We start from the raw sequence: 23,703 nt of genomic DNA on the forward strand, positions 1-23,703 counted from the left end.
CGGCGTCGGCGGAGGGTGGGAACGGGAACCGGAAGTAGCTGGTGGGGGCCGGATTGGCAGGAGACACGTCTGGCTCCGAGTCGATTCGGCGGCGCCTGCGCCACACGCCCGGCGGCTGCGGCAGCTTCCTCAGAGGCGGAGGCCGGCCTCGGCGCGATCTGGAGCCCCGACCTCGCGGTAGCTCGGTGGCCGGTGTGTAGCGAGGTCCCGGCGGCGGCAGAGCTCGGAGAGATGTCGGACCTGGGGGACTGGTTCCGGAGCATCCCTTTCATCACCCGCTACTGGTTCGCCAGCTCCATCGCGGTGCCGCTGATCGGCAAGCTAGGCCTCATCAGCCCCGCCTATCTCTTCTTATGGCCCGATGCCTTCATATACCGCTTCCAGGTAGGGGTGGACTCCAAGTCCCGGCATGCAGAGCGCCTCCAGCGCTATAAGGTAGCTCGGCACGGGGCTGCGCCCCGCTTGCCGGGAATTGTAGGCGGGCCACTCTGGGGAGCGCTTTGCATGTCGGGAGGTGCCGTAGGTTGATGCAGTGCTTGCTGGGATGTGTAGTCTTTTCACGCTGGAAGGGTCCTTGTGGGCGAGGAGCGGTGGACGTGGGTGTGAATCCCAGCCCTGCTCTCGAAGTCTCCGTTCTCTGGTAACAGAGGGCACTAGGTCCAGGTGCCCTGTCCTGGTTACCCAGGCCATCTGCTCAGGGGAGCTCACATTTGTAGTAAAGATGAGGGCACTCCAAGCAGTGAGAGCTGGCACTTGGGTTGGCCCCACTAGTGGGCTGCTTCTAGATGAGGGGGCCCAGGTCAAGGAGGTATTTGTTGGGATCAGTGTTCTGGCTGCTTAGGTCCCACACTGAATGATCCCTTATATTAGGAAACAATCGCTTCAGTGCTCATTCTGTGTGTATGTGATAGGAAGTGTCCTCTCCCTTTTCCCCCCAAAAAATGGGGAAGGAGGAGAAGGAGCCTTAAAGGATGTGGATCCTATATCATTGTGCTCTCGGTGTGCCTAACCGAGAAGGGCTGGACACACTTCCCTCCATAGCTTGTCCTTGTTCCAAGTATCAGCCCCAAAGTGGTTACTGTGAAGTTAGAGTCCTGTATCTCTAATGCTAATAGTCTCTGCTGATTTACGGAATCTGGGATCTGAACACATCATTCGGAAATGTTGCAGATTGGAGTGTCTCACATCAACTAAGAAGCGGCAAGATTCTGTCTGTGCCGACTACTGTTTGTAGCCTAGTTAAAGACTGTTTATGATGTCGATAGACGGGGATTTTCATAAAGCAGGTGCATAAATGCTAAAAATAGTGTGTGATATTATCTGAATGAAATTACACTGAGAAGGTTATTGTATGAGTTTCTTGCTCAGTGTTGCCTTCCGTTGGACTAAGTCAGGGATCGACAACCTTTGGCATGTGGCCTGTCAGAGAAATCCGCTGGCGGGCTGGGATGGTTTGTTTACCTGCAGCGTCCACAGGTTCGGCTGATTGCAACTCCCACTAGCCACGGTTCGCCATTCTAGGCCAATGGGTGCTGCGGGAAGCGGTGGCCAGCACATCCCTCTGCCCATGCCACAGCCCACATTGGCCTGGAATGGCGAACCGTGGCCAGTGGGAGCTGCAGTCAGCCAAACCTGTGGACGCTGCAGGTAAACAAACCATCCCGGCCCACCAGTGGATTTCCCTGATGGGCCCCATGCCAAAGGTTGCCGATCCTTGGACTAAGTAGAAAGGATTCTGTTTGGATGCCTTTAAAATAATGTAGAACAGTTGTGAGGATTTGTCTTGTTCTCTGGGTCCCTTCTTAAGCCAACAAATCTATATCTGGAAACTACTCATAAAACCCTAATAGCTTAATTGATCGTAGCACGTAAGACATAAGCTACAAGGGCTTTTGAAGTGATAACACTGAATAAAAAATTTAATACACAGGAATCTTAAATTTGTTGCTTAATCTAAAAATGGAACATCATGATTATTCATTCACCTTTCATTTATGTAACTGCACTCACTTTTTTGGTCTGGACAGATATGGAGGCCATTAACTGCAACATTCTACTTCCCAGTGGGCCCAGGAACTGGATTTCTCTATTTGGTGAACTTATATTTTTTGTATCAGTATTCATCACGACTAGAAACAGGTATGTTAATAATTGCAGTATGTGCATGCTGTAGGATTTAACATGAGTTAGCAAAGAGATTGAATATCTTTACATATATACAATTCCATTCAGAATAGCTTGTGGGAATGATCAGTGACTCTGACTCGGGCAAAGCTTTGAAAGAGAAAGATAGTTATGTGCATGCCTTTATGTTCACTTAATCAATAGAAAATGGAATTTTTGAAAAATCAATTCACTACACTTCCCTCTGTTGTCTAGAAGTGACTTTTGGGTCTCTAGTCACTTAAGACCCAGTCCTGCTGCCATTCTGTGGGACCACTCCTATGACTAAGGATTGGGACTTTTAGTTGTTGGATTTGGGGCAGTAGGAGGAGACTCTACCACTCTTTTGCATTGTTATAGGGTCACTTAAAATAAAGGAACCAGAATACATAGTCCAAACCACTGAGGGAGATAGTCCATGTTGGGCAAGTCACTTAATCTCTTTATCTGTTTCAGTTTGCCCATTTGTAAAGAGTGGAGTCTTAATGTTTATAAAGTAATTGGAAATGATCAGATTTATAGATGCTCTAGAAGAGCAAAGTAGTAGCACTGATATGCAGAAGGTGTGTATAGTAAACCTCTTCTTTGCCAAGTGGTTGTATGCAAGTACCTCATTTACATTACATCTTAAAGGGTAAAAAAAGTAAAATGCTTGGCTTGGTACCAGGCTGAACTAAATAAATAAAATAAAAAGAAATGTTTATGTATTTGTTTAAAAAAAAAAAAAAAAAACCTCCCAAAAGCAAAATATTCAAAATGACAATATCTATGATAACATTGTATAAAATAAATGTATTGCAGTTCTTGGTTGTATGTGCTCTTATAGCTCATCCATGAACAATGAGGTCTCAATGGAAAATCTAGATATTTTATATTGCACTTATTGTACTGAATGTCAAATGAAATTGTACATTTATATTAATAAGTTACATCCCACTTGTAGGAAGACAGATTATTACTATCATGATAAGATGCAATATGCATGTTCCAAAAATGTAACTTAGTGATTTTTGTAGGAGTACAAAAAAATTGACTAGTTCAGTACCCTTCCACCAACTTTTCTACCCCCTTTTAAAAACTTTTTTGGGTACTATTGGAACTTTCAATGAAACATGTGCAGGTTGTTTATTATGTAAACCCGTGCTGCTATCACTCTATGAGCACAACTCTCATTATCAGTAGGATTGAGGGAAATAAATGGCCCTTGGGGCTAGCTTGTGAATTCATAGATTCCAAGGCCAGAAGGGACCCCTGTGATTATATAGTCTGACCTATGTAACTCAGGCCATTGAACTTCCCCAAAATAGTTTTTAGAGCATCCCTTAGAAAAACAGACAACCTTGATTTCAAAATCATCAGTGATAGACAATTCAACAAAACACTTAGTAAATTGTTCTAGTGGTTAATTACTCACTGTTAAAAATCTATGCTTTATTTCCGTCCAACTCTGGCTAGTTTCAGTTTCCAGTCATTGGATTGTATTATACTTTCCTCTGCTTGACTGAAGAGCCTATTAAATATTTGTTCCCCACGTAGGTACTTGTAGACTAAGCAAGTCATCCTTAGCCGTCTCTTTGTTAAGAATTTATAGCGTACATCTGAAGGGCTGTGCATGGCTTTTGGCAGTCACTGATGTTAAAGATGAATTTCAAAGTTCATGCTAACTTTTTTTTTTTTTTTTTAACTGTGCAAAACTCTAGAAGAGGCAGGAAAGTAGATTGTATCCCTGTGTTACTGGTTAACAACAATTACCTCCCTAAATTCCTGTGGAAACCAAGATGCTGATGTCACGGTTTTTCTGTCAGAGTGACTGTCGTCACTACTACCAAGAATGAAAAAGGAACTAAAATAAGGGACTATAATGAGATGGTTCTTTCAGACCTTAGTGGTACTTATGTCACTTTGTCTGGTACAGAAATTAGGAAATCTATAACTCATTTTTTCTCAGGCATTTAAAGTGACAAAGTATAATTTATTTTTTTTTTTTGGTGTCTTATTCTTACAAGTAAACCCCAAGATTAGTACAAGTGAAAAAGGCTAGAGGAAAAAAATATCATTCTGGATTTTTTTTTTTTCAGTCTGTTCATTTTGTCATGATCAGTTTCCCCGGCATCGTCAGTCACTGTCCCCTTTTGTTTGCATGGATCTCTCTACAACAACAGTAGGGAGAAAAACATATTTAATAAGATATAAGAAAAAGGCTCAGGGAAAGGGCGTGAAACTTTCAACTAACTTTTAAAAGATGATTAGCTTTAAAGGTGATGATGTCCCATTTTAAGTAGGATGAACTGCCTCAGATGTTAATAGCTACTCTTTTTAATAGCTATATACTTTTCTTATTGTGGAAACTTAACATAGTTGTAGGAAATTTCTAGGTGCTATGGAATTCAAATGTATATAAACAGAACTCCATCCTTTCTACTTCACTTTTCATGGGCTGTGCATGAATACTGAAGTTTCTAAAAAACAAAAAAGTCAAACACTTGATTTATTAATCATTGTGGTGGTCTCTATGTGTGTGTCTCAATGAGATCCTCACCTATGTTTTGAGCCTGTCCTGGGATCTGATGATGTAGATCTATGCGAAGTTTCATAAAAGTCAGTGGGACTCTTACAAATGCCAGAGTCCATGCTAGCATATCCCAATGCAGGATTGGAGCCTAAAAAAGGCTTATCTTTACAAGTTAAAAAACTAGCCAAGCAGTCTTGCTTTTTGACTGCCAGATCTCCAAACTCAGCTTGGGATCTAAAGGTCAGGATGGTTTCTCTTTTGTTCATCATCACTAATAGCAAAGGGTCTGCTGGTCAAATTATACTGTGTAACACATGTGGAGTCTCACTCTTCTCAGAGGTTTTGGACATGTTAGAAACTGGAACTTGATCAACAACTCCAATTCACAAAAAGAAATAGACTCCAGCTCGCTCTCATTCATCGATGTTGGCTTTACAGAGCTAACAGTAATTTTAAAAATACCAAACTCCTTATCTTCTCATTTTAGTGACTAAAATGATTAAATTGACACAGGGAGGAGATTGTTGAATAAGAAGTTACCAGTTCTTATATGTCAGAGTAGAACCATACCTTAATGTTTGTACATAGGCTGCTGTTCATCTGCACTTCCTAATTAACCTCTCCCTGCCAGTAATTGATTTGCTATGAAAGACTGGGTTAAACACCTGTTAAGATTTGTAGAGTCAAAATTCCACTTAGTGGTTAAGTACAAATCTCACTGAATGTATTGGCTTTTTTAGAAATTGTCTAGATGTGCACATCATTTATGCAATATACTGAGCGTCTTCAGTATTTCAACTTGTAGATTGTTTGAATTTATATTATAGGACACTTTGTTTCATGGTTTCTTTAAATTTTGTTGTTGTTTTTTAAGTAAATTAAACCACAAAAGGCCGATAGTTTGGATAACTGCCAGAATTTGATGTTTAAGTAGGGTTACCATATTTGAACATTCAAAAAAGAGGACACTCCACAGGTTTATTTGCTCACGCCCCATTGGACCCCTTCCCCAAATATCCGCCTCCCCTGAGCGCGCCGCGTTTCCCCTTCTCCTCCCTCCCAGTCACATGAAACTGCTATTTCGCGCCACAGGCTCTGGGAGCTAGGGTGAAAAAGCGGGCACTCTCTTGTGTGATCAACATTCATTCTCTTTCTTGAATGATCAACTCTTTTTAGGGAAAAATAATAGCAAAATCCCGGATGTTTTTAGATATTTAAAAATTCCTCCCAGATGGCAATTTATTTTCCCAGACATGTCCGGCTTTTTGGTTCTTACAGACATACAGTAACCCTAGTTTAAGCTTCTTGAAAGCAAGAAAGCCAAAGGAAGATAGAGCAGAAAACTTGCGTGTTCACTTGCCATGTTTATGTCCTTTTGATATACTGTGTTCTGTTATATCCACATATGCCCCAACCTCTAATCCCATCTCTGTTTGTATCCCTTCCTACCGATGCTCCCAGAAAGAAGCCTGTATGTCGGGGAATGGAACAGGAAACCTCATTTGCAGTGAAAAATAACTGGCTTCTTTACAGTCTGTGGTGTCAAAAAAAAACAAACAAACAAACAAACCCTGACACAGTTCTGTAACTGATGCAATCTACCCTCGTTATCCAGTCTACCTGTTCCTTGAAGCATAAGGCAAGATAGCACCATCCAGCTGTACCAGCTCAGTCAGCTTTCAACTTAGGGAGGGAGGAGGAATGCTTTACTTTTTTAGAAAGGCAGAGTGTAAACTTAAATTTACAATTTGTGTACAAATAAATCAAAAAGGAATAATGATGGATTTTTAAAAATAATTTGGAGTATTTGGGGATTTGCTCACAAAATAATCATTTTAAAAGAACTTGATCACACGTTGAAAGTACCATTTTCTCAAATGTTGCAATTCTAGTACATTCAAACACAAGAGGGTTGCATTTGGCACCATGTGTTGTTTCCACTGAACAAGAACTGAGGTAGTTCTTGGGATATAGTGTGATCTGAAATCTTGACAACTGTTCTGCTAACTGCTTTATTTGTTTATAGGTGCTTTTGATGGAAGGCCAGCGGATTATATGTTCATGCTTCTGTTTAACTGGATTTGCATCGTTGTATCCTTCTGTTCATCAAGTTCTTGGCACATTTTGCTTCTTGTGTTTATGCCTAAGATAAGGCAGTTTCATAAACGAGCTTTTATCAGTCTAAAAGCACTTAAATATAATTTCCATAGACGTTTAAAGATGGCTCCTACCCTTCAGGGCAAGCCAATGGTATTATTTTTGAGGGGAAACACTATAATTGTGCTAGTTCAAAGTTCCAGTTTGTCTGACAACTTTGGAGACTCTGGTTTTGTTTACACACAAGAATATCAAAGCAGGACAGGCTTTTCCAGAGTTCACTGATAGTGTGTCTTTCTGCTGACCGTTTATGGACCACCGCTAGGGTTGGGAACAAATTTAGGGCCCATGTCTATCCAATCCTTAGCTGCCAAAAAGATTGTCAGTTGTGCTGAGGCTTGGGTGAACTCTTGTTCACTGTGAACTGTACAGAGACCACAAAGCTAATGTAATAAAGACCACCAGGTGGCAATAGCTTTCAGTACCTACCCGGGCCTGAATCAGGTCAGTGATCTTGAGGCAAAAGGCTTAATGTCCTGTTAGCAATTCCATGGATCACTTACTTCCCTGCCTTTCAGGCCATCCTTTAGAACAGAGGTTCTCAACCTTTTACTTTTTGAGGCTCCCCTCAGCCAACGTGCTGTAAAAACTTCACTGCCCACCTGTGCCACAACAACTGTGTTCTGCATATCCAATAGATTAAAAGTCAGGGTCAGCATTAGGGGCTGGCCAAGCCGGGCAATTGCCCAGTGCCCCACGCCACAGGGGGCCCCGCAAAGTTATGTTGCTTGGGCTTCAGTTTTCTGCCCTGCTCCCCAGCGGTCTGCCAACCCTGCTCTCTGGTTTATTTTGGTGGACCCCCAGAAATGTGCTCATGGCCCCCCAGAGGGTCTCAGACTCCTGGTTGCAAACTGCTGCTTTAGAAGTTGCACTGGTATATTTTAATGGCCTCCCTGGCACTACTTCTTCACTCTACCCCACTTTGTTTTCCTAAAATTGAATTAATTTCCTTTCCTATTCCTGCAATCTTTTATCCCTGTATGGTCACTTACGACAGCACCCGACCCAGAGAAGGAACAGAAGATGTGACTTTATCACAAACTGTGGTTATGGCCGGGAGACTTGCTATATAGAAATGGCACCTTCTTAATCAGTGGATATGCTCCCTGTTTTTCTTTCATATCTGCTGACTTCAGTGTATAGAGAGAATCTTTACTCCTATTAGCTCCACAGAGCCAACAGAGCAACTGGAAGATGAGCTGGATTCTGCTACACTACCAACAAAACTGTTAGTTGAATTCTGACTGTAGAATCTTGGCTAGGTGCTGATGTAAGATTCTGTCACAGCCTGACTTTCAGAGCCCCAGGTAGAGTTTGTAGTTGGAATATTTCTCTTAATTTACAAATAGAGAAAACTTAATACAGAAGTCTGTAGAAAAACCCACACGCCCACAGTGTCATATTTGTTTCCTTTTCTGACTATAACTGCATTTTGATTACTGAGGAAAGACAATTACTGAAGAAAGACACAATTATCTGTTAAAACAGCAAGCAGGTACTTCAGTTTCCTAGTCATCATAGTAGCATTGAAAGACTTCATCATTAAATTTCGAGCCAGTATTTGTTTTCTGTTTTCTTATTAGCAATATTAAATTTTCAGGTAATCTGCTTGCTGTTTGTTTCCTTGAGGTAATAAATAATACAGCATTTTTTCTTGATAACTTTAAACAAACTGAAGGACAAGTGTATGACGAAGTTCTGGTCCTTTTAAACAAGGTTTTTAAAAAGGACGGCCAGCTCCAACCTGCTTAATGTCGGTACAAAGCAAAGGGTTGAATGGGCATGAAAAGTGAGCGTGGTCTCTCAGGTCTAGATGGGGTCACTTCATGTCATAACTGAGACCCATTGGCACGGCAATGTGGGAAAACTTGGACCGAATCTGTTCTGTGGATGCTTAGAGGAGTTCATTTGCCATGGCTGTCGATCTGTCTCTTTTCAGGAGCATTAAGTTTACTTTTAAAAGTAAGATTAAAAGCTGAATCAGTTTAAAAATCACCCTGTGTCTATTACGTATTTTTATTGTATTTTCCTTAATAGTCCAATGAAAGATAACTGGCTTGGTGAGGACATGCAGGTAGCAGGATACAATTTTCCAAGGAAGGTTTATAATATTACATTTATTTCTAGGCAGAGTATTTTTTTAATGTCACTAAAGTATCTATCATTACACATCAGTATTTTGGAAAATCGCTGACTTCTCTTGCTGGGGCTATCTTAGAAGAGCAATAGACGTTAATCTTTTTGCTGTAAACTAGAGATAATTAACTCATTGTGGCATAGCAGGCTTGGGTGCATTGTGGAACTCAGTCGCACAACTAAGGAATGAAGGGGTGAAATCCTGGCCCTATTGAAGTCAATGGGAGTTTTGCCATTGACCTCAAAAGAGCCAGGATTTCATCCATTGACTTTATTTCCCCTGCTGATAGATTAACATTATGGCCATTTACTACTTTACCCTTTGTGCTAAAAACCAGTTCTTGGGTTAGAGTTCAGTAGTGAGACTCCTCAGAAGGAATGCTATTTTAGGTGAATTCACATTACTTTACAAAAGCTCTGATCATCTAAAGACCAAAATTTAAGGGTATATGAAATGGTGCATGTTTCTATGACAAACACCACTCAGGGTTAATGTCAAAAATGTAAAGTGGGAGAATATCACAGGAATGATTAAAATAGATCTTAATAAGAGAGTCTTGGATCAGGTCAGTTGTCTTAAAGTGATTTTTTGGGTGGTGGGGACGACTTATCTTTTGAGTCGCAGATATGTTGTTTCTGAGGTACGTTTGTTTTTAGTTTTGTGTGTTTCTGCTGTTCTCTTCCTGTCTTTGACCACTTCTCACATATATTCTTTACCTCTCCATCCCCACTTCCACTGTTGTTGCATTTCTAGTGTCTTGCATAAAACCTTGCTGATAATCCCTGAGACAATTCACCGTACTATCCCGGCAGATAAATCATGATTGTGCATCTAAAGTCTGAAATGAACCCTGAAACAAATGTACATCAGATTTTTTTAAAGTCTTCAAAGAAATGGGAAGTCTGTAATATTTTTTGGCAAACACATAAGTGGAAGTATATTACCAATGGGATTGCAGCCCCAGGAAGCTAGTGAGATAAACCAGTTTCCCACATTGTAAAACAGAATGACTTGTTGGTTCACTTGCTCACCACTACCCTCATGAACTTGTTAGGTCATGGGCGTATGCATGCAGCAAAGGCCTGTAGTGTAGTTGTTAGCGGATCTATGCTGATGTATCATGCTAACAAAGCATTTCTAAAGCTAGCCCTCTGTGTTCCTCAGAAGTTTTAGGTGGATGTAATAATTTTTGCTTTGTTTCTTTGTATTTCAGTTGCTGATGATTCCCCTGATCATGTCGGTGCTTTATGTCTGGGCCCAGCTGAACAGAGAAATGATTGTATCATTTTGGTTTGGGACAAGATTTAAGGTACAGCATACAGGTTGTTGGCACAGTTCTCTTCCGGGATTCCCCCCCAAAGTCTAAAAGAGTTTCATGCTACCATTGGCAGGGGCTGGATGAAATTCCTTCTGGAGTCGGTCACTTCTGGGTCAGCCACAAGCTATCGACAAATGGTAGATCCTCTCTTCAGAGAGAGGTTTTGCTGCCTTCCTAGAGCTCCTGACCCTCCTCTGGTGGGAGAAGATCAGAGTTCAGTCCCCACTGTGTCTCATATGGTGTTAGCTGTTGCAGTATAAAACTGCTATAGGTACCCCCAAAATAGAAATCAACTTGTCTGAAAAACTGACACCAAAATAAAAAGACTTGAATAAAAGCCACCTTTCTGCAATAAACAATTTCCTTCATCAGAGTTTTCACTACTGCTCAGTAAAAGGTTCATGTTTTGAGTAATTTCCTCTTCTACAAGCCAGATTCTTTTTGTTTGAGCCTGCAGTGAAGTTCCATCTTAGCTTTTTTTCTTTTTCCTGATAGTTACCTGTTACTCTGGGAACAAGTGGGATACCACAGGTTTTGTATTCTTAAGACTTCCCTTCAGACTTAAACCTGCAGTGGAGGACTGAGTGTGAAGGAGACATTTTGTTTAAACACTGATAGCTTTTATTAGGGCTGTCGATTAATCGCAGTTAACTCACCCGATCAACTCAAAAAAATTAATTGCGATTAATTGTAGTTTTAATCGTATTGTTAAACAATAGAATACCAATTGAAATTTGTTTTGGATGTTTTCCTGCGTTTTCAAATAAATTGATTTCTATTACAACACACAATACAAAATGTACAGTGCTCACTTTATATTTTTATTACAAATATTTGCAATGTAAAAATGATAAACAAAAGAAACAGTATTTTTCTATTCACCTCATACAAGTACTGTAGTGCAATCTCTTTATCGTGAAAGTGCAACTTATAAATGTAGATTGTTGGTGTTGCATAACTGCACTCAAAAACAAAACAATGCAAAACTTTAGAGCCTACAAGTCCACTCAGTCCTACTTCTCGTTTAGCCAGTCACTAAGACAAACAGGTTTGTTTACATTTACAGGAGATAATGCTGTTCTTTTCTTATCTACAGTGTCACCAGAAAGTGAGAACAGGCGTTCACGTGGGACCTTTGTAGCCGGTATTGCAAGATATCTATGTGCCAGATATGCTAAACATTTGTATGCCCCTTCATGCGTCAGCCCCGTCATGTTCTAGAGGACATGCTTCCATGCTGATGATGCTCATTAAAAAAATAGTTCATCAATTAAATTTGTAACTGAACTCCTTGGGGGGAGAATTGTATGTCCCCTGTTCTGTTTTACCCACAGTCTGCCATATATTTCATGTTATAGCAGTCTTGGATGATGACTCTGCACATGTTCATTTTAAGAACAGTTTCGCTATAGATTTGACAAAACTGAAAGAAGGTACCAATATGAGCTTTCTAAAGATAGCTACAGCACTTGACCCAAGATTTAAGAATCTGAAGTGCCTTCTAAAATCTGAGAGGGACGAGGTGTGGAGCATGCTTACAGAAGTCTTAAAAAGAGCAACACTCCAATGCGGAAACTACAGAACTCAAACCACTAAAAAAGAAAATCAACCTTCTGCTCGTGGCATCTGACTCAGATAATGAAAATGAATGTGTGTCGGTCTGCACTGCTTTGGATAGCTATTGAGCAGAACCCGTCATCAGTATAGACGCATGTCCTCTGGAATGGTGGTTGAAGCATGAAGGGACATATGAATCTTTAGTGCATCTGGCATGTAGCTGGCATCGCAAGATATTTACAACAGTGCTAGGCGAACAACTGTTCTCGCATTCGTGTGATGTGAACAAGAAGCAGGCAGTATTATCTCCTGCAAATGTAAACAAACTTGCTTGAGCAATTGGCTGAACAAGAAATAGGACTTAGTGGACTTGTAGGCTCTAAAGTTTTACATTGTTTTGTTTTTGTATGCAGTTATTTTTTGTACTTAATTCTACATTTTTAAGTTCAACTTTCATAATAGAGATTGCACTATAGTACTTGTATTAGGTGAATTGAAAAATACTATTTTATTTTTTACAGTGCAAATATTTGTAATAAAAAATATAAAGTGAGCACTGTACACTTTGTATTCTGTGCTATAATTGAAATCAATGCATCTGAAAATGTGGAAAACATCCAAAATATTTAAATAAATTGTATTCTATTATTGTTTAACAGTACAATTAATTGTGCGATTAACTTTTTTAATCACTTGACAGTCCTAAGTTTTGTATAAATGTAAAATGTTATAAAATGCTTAGACTTAATTTAAAATGTGTTGGTTGTTAACTTACCAGAATTTGTCTAGTAACTATGTTTAAAAGATGCAGTGATTACACTGATCGAGATGCAAAGGAATTCATTCAGCCTTGTTCTCTCCTTCGGCATTCATGACTTCTCTGTTTTGTGTTTTTGCTAGGCTTGTTATCTCCCGTGGGTTATTCTGGGGTTCAACTACATCATTGGAGGATCGTAAGTATTCATTATGCTTGTTTACATGAGCTATAAATGTTTTCTTTGATCTTGTAGAGTTGTATATCTTGCCCATTAGAGGATGTTGGAAACAATAATATCAAAATAAGGGGGCTTCAAGCCAACTGATAGACTAGCAATATGATTATTGTATTTTTGTAATATGAGGACTCTAAACTAAACCAGAAAATAAATGGGACCCTGAAATCTTGTCGAACCTAATCCTTCAATGTATGGATATTCTTGAAAAGGAAAATTTCAACCATCAGGATTTGCAGCTATTGCTCTTCCTAAAAGCCCAGGCTTAAATAATGCCTCTGATGGAGTAGTTTCGTCCTGCTCCCTTCCTCCCGTTAACTCTTCTCCTACTGCCTTTTCCCCTAAGCCTGTTTCTCCCCCTGCCCAGTGCATTTAATGATGAGGGGGAAAAATAGAGAACAGCAACAACCCTTCTCATCCCACCGCCCGCCCCTCCAAACTACATGACACTTTCCTACCATCCCTTTGAGCACTCTGCAGTCTGCTTCTATTTTGTTGTTCTTTTGTCTGTTTAGACCAGTGTTTCTCAAACTTTTGTCCTGGTGAGCCCTTTCACACAGCAATCCTCTGAGTGCAACCCCCCCGCACCTCGTTATAAATTAAAAACACTTTTAATATATTTAACACCACTATAAATGCTGGAGGTAAAGCAGAGTGGAGGTGGAGGCTGACAACTCGTGACCCCCCCATGTAATAACCTTGTGACCTCCTGAGGGGTCCTGACCCCCAGTTTGAGAATTCCTGGTTTAGACTGTGAGCTCTTTGGGGTAGGGATTATCTGTGTTCTTGCAGTCTCTTGTACAAGGGTGCCCTAATCTTTTGGTGGCCCTGTAATACAAATAATGTTATGTGGTCTACTAATTAGAGAAGTGGATAGGGAGTCAGGATTTTCTGTGTTAAGATTCTGGTTCTACCTCATGTTTGACTCATCCGTCACTTCAGGAAACTGCTGCTTGCTAGATATTTGCTGTTTCTACACATGGAAGAAAATACTCCAAGGCCAGCTGCTGAATCGGGGCCTAAGAAAAGTTTCATACAGCAGAAGGCAGGCAGTGTAGTGGAAATAGCAATAATTTTTCAGGAGGTGTGGACCACTGTTCTAGCCATTGATCGCTATAAAGTCTGTTTCCCAGTGCAAGTGTTAATGGGATTGTATCGTTCACGGCGGGCTGGAGAAGGCCTGGAAGGAGGGTGTTGGAATCGCTTGCTGAAATATAGATGGTGATAATGCAGTTGACCAAAGAGGTAGCCTGCAGTAAGCTGGAAAATGTGTTATTGGGGTGGGGAGTAAAGGGAAGATGAGGCTTTAATGCCTGTGACACCTGTAGTGGGTACACAAAAAGTAGCTGAAAGGTTTCATGAAATCAACAAGTTCTGAAATGGAAATCTTTCTTCTTGCCTTGCAGCATCATCAATGAGCTGATAGGAAATCTGGTTGGACACCTATACTTCTTCTTAATGTTTAAATATCCAATGGACTTGGGAGGAAGGAATTTCCTAACCACACCCCTGTTTCTGTAAGTTTTTTTTGTTTTTTAAAGAAGTCATTTCTTTGGCATAATCTTCTAGGGATACTGCAATTAATGAACTAAAAGGACTCGCGTATCCTCTCTTAAATATATTTGCTGGGATTGGGGGCATAAGATTGCTTTCCTAGACTAATCAGCCAGTGATTGGGACAACTGCCATACCTTCTCACACAGACATTAACATATCAGTTCAGACTGATCTATCTCTAATCATGGACGGCGTCAGAGGAAGGTGCAAGAAACTTGGTAGTACGTAATTGTGGAATAAAAAGGCCCATATGGGAAATGTCTTCCACTGTCAGCCAGTGATTGGTTTATGCTCTTTTCTAGGCCAAGGAAATGTGGTGTGTAGTGTAATCATGGCAATAAAGAGCCATCCCTGGAAGTAGTACAAAGGAAGTATCTATCTATCTATCTATCTTGATTATAGAATTGTCTTTATTTTACTTTCTAACTGGGTTTTTTCTCTCTCCTGTTAATTACGTTTTACCCATGTTTCTGCACCATTCCTCTAGCTAAAAGGCAAGTAAACCTACAGTAGCTACATTAGAGACCTGTTCTAGATCATATTTGGTACTGTTGGGTATAAACTGCAAATTGGTATTACTAATCTGCATTCTGTATGTCAGGCATATGAGTAAAATAACTGCAGTTCTGGGATTCAACGATCTATTAATGGTTTTAACTTTGAAAATGCTAGTCAGATAAAAGTCCAGGATCACTGCTCCAGATTCCCTTGTCTTAATGCCTCAGCTTCTGGGCGGCGCGTGCTTTTCCCCTGCCAGGCTCTTGCTGATGACTTTAAGTTGACCCCTCTTTAAAACCAGAGTTGTCAATTATAAAATGAGGTACAGGATTGAATTACATTCACATAACACTGTACAACTTTCAACAGCATGGTGGGGGGCTCAGCCTTAAAACTTCAACTGTCTTTGCTGTTTCAGGCCCTCCTGGTAAGACTAATTTTTCCATAAAGATCAGAAGACAAAATGTTGCTTAAAATAGCTTTCCAAGTAATAACTGTCCTGAAACTACTATCAGTGGTGTTGATTTATATATAATTGTCTTTTGGTTCCAGTTATATACATTTAATTTCTCTCAATATATTAAGAACCATAAGAACAGCCATACTGGGTCAGACCAGTAGGAACAGTGCAGTATTCTGACATGAACTGAAGCACTACAAACTACTTCTAAAGAGGCACCAATTCTGTTTTTGTATCATGTACAATGTAGGAATGTTCTGCAAATAGGACATGGTGATAATAAGAGACTTGTGTCAAAGTTCTTTAACTTCATGATCTGTTTGCAAAAATAGTATTGTAGAATTGGGACTTGCCATTTTTCTGTGCCTCAGATTTCAATGGCCAGATTCTCCAGAGCTGAATTTGACTCTAGATCTGTAGGACATTTTAATTTATTCAAGAGTTGCTATGCCAGAGAGGAAGAATGGTCCTGTGGTTAAAGTGCCAGCCTGAGATTTGGGAGACCTGGGTTTCATTCCCTGATATGCCTTGGACAAATCACTTACTCTCTGCCTTAATTCCCCTCCTGTAAAATGATAATCCCTACCTCACAAGGATGTTGAGGGAAATATCCACTGAAAGATTGGGAGGTCCTCAGTTACTGTGTTAAGGGAGCCAAATAGGTATATAAGAGAATTTTCTGTACACCTCTTGTTTCAGTCATGGTATAAGGCCATATAAGTTTGTGAGGTTTTTTAGGTGGACTATAAATACCTGTTTCATAGGGTGTTGAGACTTAATATTTGTAAAGCAAATTATGTGATGGTTCCCTGTGTAAATATAAAGCCATATTTTTATAATTTTTAGCAGCTAAAATGAGCTTTGAACAGTAAACAACAACTGTACTACATTCAGCTCTTGGTCTCTTTCTCCCCTCTTCTGCTTTGCTCCCCTGTGTGTTCCAGATACCGCTGGCTGCCAAACAGGAGAGGAGGGGTATCAGGATTTGGTGTTCCACCCGCTAGTGTGCGAAGGGCTGCAGAAGATCAACAGGGTGGTGGAAGACACAACTGGGGCCAAGGTTTTCGGTTAGGTGACCAATGAAAAACTGCTGCTTTTGGAAAACAGTTGCTACACATAGGAATAATCCTTCCTAGTACAGAGTGTACTTAAGAACTGAGTTTTCTCTAGTGCTTTTGGAGTTGACCCATAAATAATTTTTCTGGCACAAGACAAAATTAAGAACTCTTGAAGATAAATGTAGATTTTATCCCAGATTAGAAAGTAGTGCTAAGTTCAATACTGCCATTAAAAAAGCCACCTTAGTATTGTCCATCTGTCACAGTGAATCCATTTCACCTCTCTCCTCTCTGATGGAAGATGCTGATGGATTTTGTCTGTGTTTCTCTTCCTCTGATACACGAAGAGTTAAGAATCCAGTCCTTGGCCAAAGGATGGCTCAAAGTAACGTCTCCATCTGTACATCTAAAAGACTGATTCGTCAATATTTATGCTGGGATTCTAGTCTTCAATAACTTAACTTGTTAGGTGGCAGAAACTGTTCCGCATTCATAAAGCAAGACTAAAAGTTTTAGAAGCTTCCTTTCAGTTATCAAACTGTATTTCAGGAAAGCAGTTTTTTCTTCTCTTGCCATGCAACAGTGATGAAGAGATGCTACCTTAAGCATTGCAGCAAGAGAGAGCTTTCTTTTCAGTTTCTTATGATCATTGCCAATATTGATGGATATCTAAATCTCTCCAAACCCTCGGTGTAATGTACATGGTTTGGTGTGTTTAAACCAAGGTTACAGCTGTCATTTACTATCCTGAAATCTGAAAAAGGCTGGCTTCCAGGTTCATATTTAGTTGCAAAATTAAATAGACTCTTATTTTACAAGTAGAAAATGTCACATATTTTGGGTGTTCATGTGAAGGGTACTGACTGCAGAGTTATGTTTGTATTAATAAAATGAGACTACGGCATTCTCTTTAAAAGCTTTAAGAAATTAAATAATCAGAACTGGAAATAAACTTAGTCCAGTTACAAGATACAATAGAATTGATTTGATTTTCTAAGGCCTTTCTCATTCTCAAACAAGAAACTATATAAAGCCATTAATCAGTTCCTCTTTTTGCAATTACTCCATTTTTTTTCTTATTGTGGGGTGGGGGTGAGGGGGATGATTGAGAGACATCTACAGTCTTCTCCTAATAGAATCATGAGGCTGTGGGTTCTAGTGAGCTGAGTACATGGCTAGGAGCCAGGAAGTTAATCTTTGCTCTTTCCACTGATTCACCATGTGGCCTTGAGTAAGTTACTTAGCCTCTGCATCTCCATTTTCCTATCTGTAAAATGGGACTGGTACTTACCACACAGGCTCAGTTAGTTTTATGTAATGCTGTGAAAATGGGAAGTGCCATGAAAGTCCTAAATACTATTATTGTTATTACTGCTGTTTTATTTCCAGCAGCAAACTTGTAGGTTTCTAAATACTGCCACTCACCCTGAACAAATTGGATTTAATCCTTTTATCTGTGACTGGCTTCAAAAGGATGCATTTTCTTTAACACACCATAGTTGTGGTGGTCTTTGTGGCTCATGGATGAATGCAGAGAACTGGTGATCATGTTACATCTTCATGGCTGTGCAGGTATATAGAGGTTCGGAACTCACTTAGCCCTTCTAGTTTCAGTAATCGAGTTTTAAAGATGCTCTTGCCTTGCCTTATTTATATTTTAATAATGGTAAGTGGAAAGACTCCACTGGTGTAAATGCTACTGTACCTATTACCATTAGTAATGCTGACTTGTGGTAGTCCAGGAGCCATCATGCATACAGTAGTCATGTTGCTGCTGGTCTCCAATTAGTTGTGTATGTCATTGTCTTCAAAGCAGTTGTCTTCATTTTAGAAGCAGGATCTAACTGTTAAGCAAAGTGACAGTTTAAGTGATTATCACATAAGTTATGATTTACATGTATTCCAGTTGAAATTCATCTCTGTGCTGAGGGATAGCAGAAGGTCTTAAATGTTGGGGTTGTCCCTCTGCACAGAGGTGAATTTCACTTTCGAGTGCAGGAGAAGCTTTTGACATGAGATTCTTGATTTAAATACTTTTCAAAGACTGAGATGACTAGTCTTGCAAATTTGGAACCCTGAACTAATCTTAAATTCACTTTGAAGACTCTGCATTTCCCATTTGATGAGCTACAGCTGTACCTGTGTGTACTCGAATCTACACTGACAAGGCAGATTCCCTTGTTATAAGGAGGCACTCATTCTTCTGTACAGAGAATTTCCCTTTTTGTAACTAATTTTTTTGTTGGCAAAGTTTAAATTAAAGTTTTAATCTCTGAAGTTGTCTGTTTTTGCTAAATCACGCTTAAACTTTCCACAGGCTTTTGATTGATCTCTCAAGAGCCTCTAACAACCACCCTGTTTCATGCCATCTCTCCTCCTTCATCAAAATCCTTATGAGAATGATCCACTTTCTGGATCTCGTCCTCTTCACTGAAACTACTCTTACAAAGTCACCAGCTGCCTAGTGTCCTCTTCTTTGTCTTCATTCTGCCTCTCTGTTAAGAGTTTTCTATCGTGCCTGTCCCCCCTGTCTTTGACAGTCTGCTGCATTCCTCTCTCCTCCTTGTGCTTGTCATTTCATGGTTCTCTTTTTACCCTTCTCAGTGTCCTTCCTCCTCCTGGAATTTTCCCAAGAACAAACCCTGGAAGCCCCTCTGATCTCTCAAGCCTTCTCCTTGGGTGACTTTAGAGAACCTGTAGATGTAGCTGGTTTCAGAGTAGCAGCCGTGTTAGTCTGTATTCGCAAAAAGAAAAGGAGTACTTGTGGCACCTTAGAGACTAACAAATTTATTAGAGCATAAGCTTTCGTGAGCTACAGCTCACTTCATCGGATGCATTTGGTGGAAAAAACAGAGGAGAGATTTATATACACACACACAGAGAACATGAAACAATGGGTTTATCATACACACTGTAAGGAGAGTGATCACTTAAGATAAGCCATCACCAGCAGCAGGGGGGGAAAGGAGGAAAACCTTTCATGGTGACAAGCAAGGTAGGCTAATTCCAGCAGTTAACAAGAATATCAGAGGAACAGTGGGGGGTGGGGTGGGAGGGAGAAATACCATGGGGAAATAGTTTTACTTTGTGTAATGACTCATCCATTCCCAGTCTCTATTCAAGCCTAAGTTAATTGTATCCAGTTTTCAAATTAATTCCAATTCAGCAGTCTCTCGTTGGAGTCTGGTTTTGAAGCTTTTTTGTTGAAAGCCACTCTTAGGTCTGTGATCGAGTGACCAGAGAGATTGAAGTGTTCTCCAACTGGTTTTTGAATGTTATAGTTCTTGACGTCTGATTTGTGTCCATTCATTCTTTTACGTAGAGACTGTCTAGTTTGGCCAATGTACATGGCAGAGGGGCATTGCTGGCACATGATGGCATATATCACATTGGTAGATGCGCAGGTGAACGAGCCTCTGATAGTGTGGCTGATGTGATTAGGCCCTATGATGGTATCCCCTGAATAGATATGTGGACAGAGTTGGCAATGGGCTTTGTTGCAAGGATAGGTTCCTGGGTTAGTGGTTCTGTTGTGTGGTGTGTGGTTGCTGGTGAGCATTTGCTTCAGATTGGGGGGCTGTCTGTAAGCAAGGACTGGTCTGTCTCCCAAGATCTGTGAGAGTGATGGGTCGTCCTTCAGGATAGGTTGTAGATCCTTGATGATGCGTTAGAGAGGTTTTAGTTGGGGGCTGAAGGTGATGGCTAGTGGCGTTCTGTTGTTTTCTTTGTTGGCCTGTCCTGTAGTAGGTGACTTCTGGGTAATCTTCTGGCTCTGTCAATCTGTTTCTTCACTTCAGCAGGTGGGTATTGTAGTTGTAGGAATGCATGATAGAGATCTTGTAGGTGTTTGTCTCTGTCTGAGGGGTTGGAGCAAATGCGGTTATATCGTAGCGCTTGGCTGTAGACAATGGATCGAGTGGTATGATCTGGATGAAAGCTAGAGGCATGTAGGTAGGAATAGCGGTCAGTAGGTTTCCGATATAGGGTGGTGTTTATGTGACCATCGCTTATTAGCACCGTAGTGTCCAGGAAGTGGATCTCTTGTGTGGACTGGTCCAGGCAGAGGTTGATGGTGGGATGGAAATTGTTGAAATCATGGTGGAATTCCTCAAGAGCTTCTTTTCCATGGGTCCAGATAATGATGTCATCAATGTAGCGCAAGTAGAGTAGGGGCATTAGGGGACGAGAGCTGAGGAAGCGTTGTTCTAAGTCAGCCATAAAAATGTTGGCATAATGTGGGGTCATGCGGGTACCCATCGCAGTGCCGCTGATTTGAAGGTATACATTGTCACCAAATGTGAAATAGTTATGGGTGAGGACAAAGTCACAAAGTTCAGCCACCAGGTTAGCCGTGACAGTATCAGGGATCCTGTTCCTGACGGCTTGTAGTCCATCTTTGTGTGGAATGTTGGTGTAGAGGGCTTCTACATCCATAGTGGCTAGGATGGTGTTTTTAGGAAGCACTAACCCAGGAACCTATCCTTGCAACAAAGCCCGTTGCCAACTCTGCCCACATATCTATTCAGGGGATACCATCATAGGGCCTAATCACATCAGCCACACTATCAGAGGCTCGTTCACCTGCGCATCTACCAATGTGATATATGCCATCATGTGCCAGCAATGCCCCCTGCCATGTACATTGGCCAAACTGGACAGTCTCTACGTAAAAGAATGAATGGACACAAATCAGACGTCAAGAATTATAACATTCAAAAACCAGTTGGAGAACACTTCAATCTCTCTGGTCACTCGATTACAGACCTAAGAGTGGCTATACTTCAACAAAAAAGCTTCAAAAACAGACTCCAATGAGAGACTGCTGAATTGGAATTAATTTGAAAACTGGATACAATTAACTTAGGCTTGAATAGAGACTGGGAATGGATGAGTCATTACACAAAGTAAAACTATTTCCCCATGGTATTTCTCCATCCCACCCCACCACCCCACTGTTCCTCGGATATTCTTGTTAACTGCTGGAATTAGCCTACCTTGCTTGTCACCATGAAAGGTTTTCCTCCTTTCCCCCCCCCTGCTGCTGGTGATGGCTTATCTTAAGTGATCACTCTCCTTACAGTGTGTATGATAAACCCATTGTTTCATGTTCTCTGTGTGTGTGTATATAAATCTCTCCTCTGTTTTTTCCACCAAATGCATCCGATGAAGTGAGCTGTAGCTCACGAAAGCTTATGCTCTAATAAATTTGTTAGTCTCCAAGGTGCCACAAGTACTCCTTTTCTTTTTGTAGATTTAGCTGTGACCCTTACATTGATAACTCCCAAGCCTACTTCATGTCCTTACATAATCTCTCCAGGTAAGTGTCTGTCTCTTCCATGTCCTCTTTTGGGTGTCCAAATTCATTGTCTAAAACTGTGCCCCAACTGCCACCCTATCGCCGATGAGTGACTAGTCTGTCAGCCACATTTATAACCTCATTGTCCATCTGACTCCTTTTGTTCCTTATTTATTGAGTTAGCACCAAGGCCTCAGTTGAAATCACAACCATGTTGTGCATGGTGCTGTGCAAACACATTGTCTCTGGCCCAATGAGCGCACAGTCTCCTACTATAAAACAGGCAAGCGGGGAAACAGAAGCACGGGTCTGGGGAAGAGTCATTCTTGTGCCCTATTTGGTGGGCCACTCTGCCTTTTCCCCTTCACCATCCACACTGTCATTTATTCCATATTTATTTTGCTCTATATCATTTTTTACTACCTGTCCTTTGCCCTCATTTCCTATTGCTAAATAAGATGGTTCCTGATCTATTAGAGATGATTGGGAAAACCTTGACAAACAGGATGGAAGTTCTGGGAAAAACTTAATCCCATTTTTTGAGCAGGTCCAATGACACCCTTCTCTGTGGCCCTCATGTTCTTTCTCCTTCCACCCATCTGTTCATAATGCTACTAGACTGACTATATTCATCTTCCACTACTCTGTCACTTTTTCTTCTTTTGAGTCAAGCTCCTCATCCTCCAGGGCTCTTCAGTAATAATCCTTGCCTATGTCTCTGCTCGCAGTATAATCTATAAGTGGTATTCTCATTGTGAATGATTTACTGAGAAACTGTACTGGTCATGCTTCATATTGCTACTACCTAATCATTATAGTAATGCAAATTTGAAGCTCTCATGGGTGATATTTTTACCTTCCAGATGAGCTCGCTCTCTGCATTACAGGCTAACAGGAAGCTTGCTACATGGTGATACCATTGAGAATTTACTTCATTTTGTTATGGGATTAGGGGAGAAGAAAATGAAGGAGATTGGCCTAAGGGCTCTCCAGCAATCTGTATTAATTTCCAGCTTCTACAACAGACTTCCTGTGTTACCTTCAGCGAATAACTTAATCTCACTGTATCTCCATGCCCCATCTGTAAAATGGAGATAATACAGTTTTTCTCCAACTCTTAGTCTTGTGTAATCATAGTGTAGGGCGGGGACTGTCCCTTTCTATGTGTTTTATACAGTTCATAATATATTAGAGCCCTAATCTCAGTTGAGGTCCTTTACTCACTATCATAACAGGGAATAAATAGCTCTTTGTTTATCTGATATTATGTATGATCAACCTTTTCTCATTGTCCTAGATGTAAGTAGGCTTGGAAGGATTAGGTTTTTAATAGATAAATAAATGTCAGTTTTACCTTCACCCTGCCCCCATGAAAAATTATTTCTGTAGATAATTGAAATTTACAGAGACAAAGTAAGAAAAATGCTGCTTGAGAACTTTTGTTTGTTTAAGGATTCAGATGTATATTTTGACCAATGATATTGCCAATTTGTGTTTAACGGTTATAAAGCTTTAACTTTTTGATACTGAATGTTACTGTCATGAAATAATTGTCTGACTACCCCCCTCATGATTTCCCACAGCTGTGAAAATAATGCTTAAAAACCCAGAATTTTGTGCAACTGTGGAAATTTAAATTAATCACCCTCCCCCATTTTTATTTAATATCTATTATCCACTGAAATTACAAAAAAAATAAAATAAAAATTGAATTCTGCCAAGTCTAGATGAAGATAAACTTGAAATTCAAAACCACAGCTTTTTTTTTTTTAATTAAGCTAACTGTGTGCATATGAAGCAGAAGTACTAATGTCTAAAAAAGGAAAATGTGTTGCTTTTCCTGTGTTGAAAAACAATAAACTCATGTTGGCAGCTGTTCCTATAGACACATTAAAAGGATTTTTTCAATAGTTTGGGAAGTTTTACTAAACATACAATAGTGGCTGATCCCTATATTTTTTTGCAGAATGAATACCTCTAAACAAAAAGAAAGTTTTT

General features: G+C 40.4%; 1 protein-coding gene across 1 annotated transcript; it reads left to right on the plus strand.

The window, feature by feature from the left end:
- DERL1 (derlin 1) lies at positions 1–18,686 on the plus strand. Its single transcript, XM_038391690.2, has 8 exons — positions 1–384; positions 2,028–2,139; positions 6,702–6,776; positions 8,416–8,432; positions 10,183–10,278; positions 12,745–12,797; positions 14,243–14,353; positions 16,296–18,686. Exons 1-8 carry the CDS (start codon positions 232–234, stop codon positions 16,432–16,434), a joined length of 756 nt encoding a protein of 251 aa, XP_038247618.1. The 5' UTR covers positions 1–231; the 3' UTR covers positions 16,435–18,686.
- Positions 18,687–23,703: the final 5,017 nt, after the last annotated feature.

Source organism: Dermochelys coriacea, chromosome 2 (assembly GCF_009764565.3).
Source record: "Dermochelys coriacea isolate rDerCor1 chromosome 2, rDerCor1.pri.v4, whole genome shotgun sequence".
NCBI lineage: Eukaryota > Metazoa > Chordata > Testudines > Dermochelyidae > Dermochelys > Dermochelys coriacea.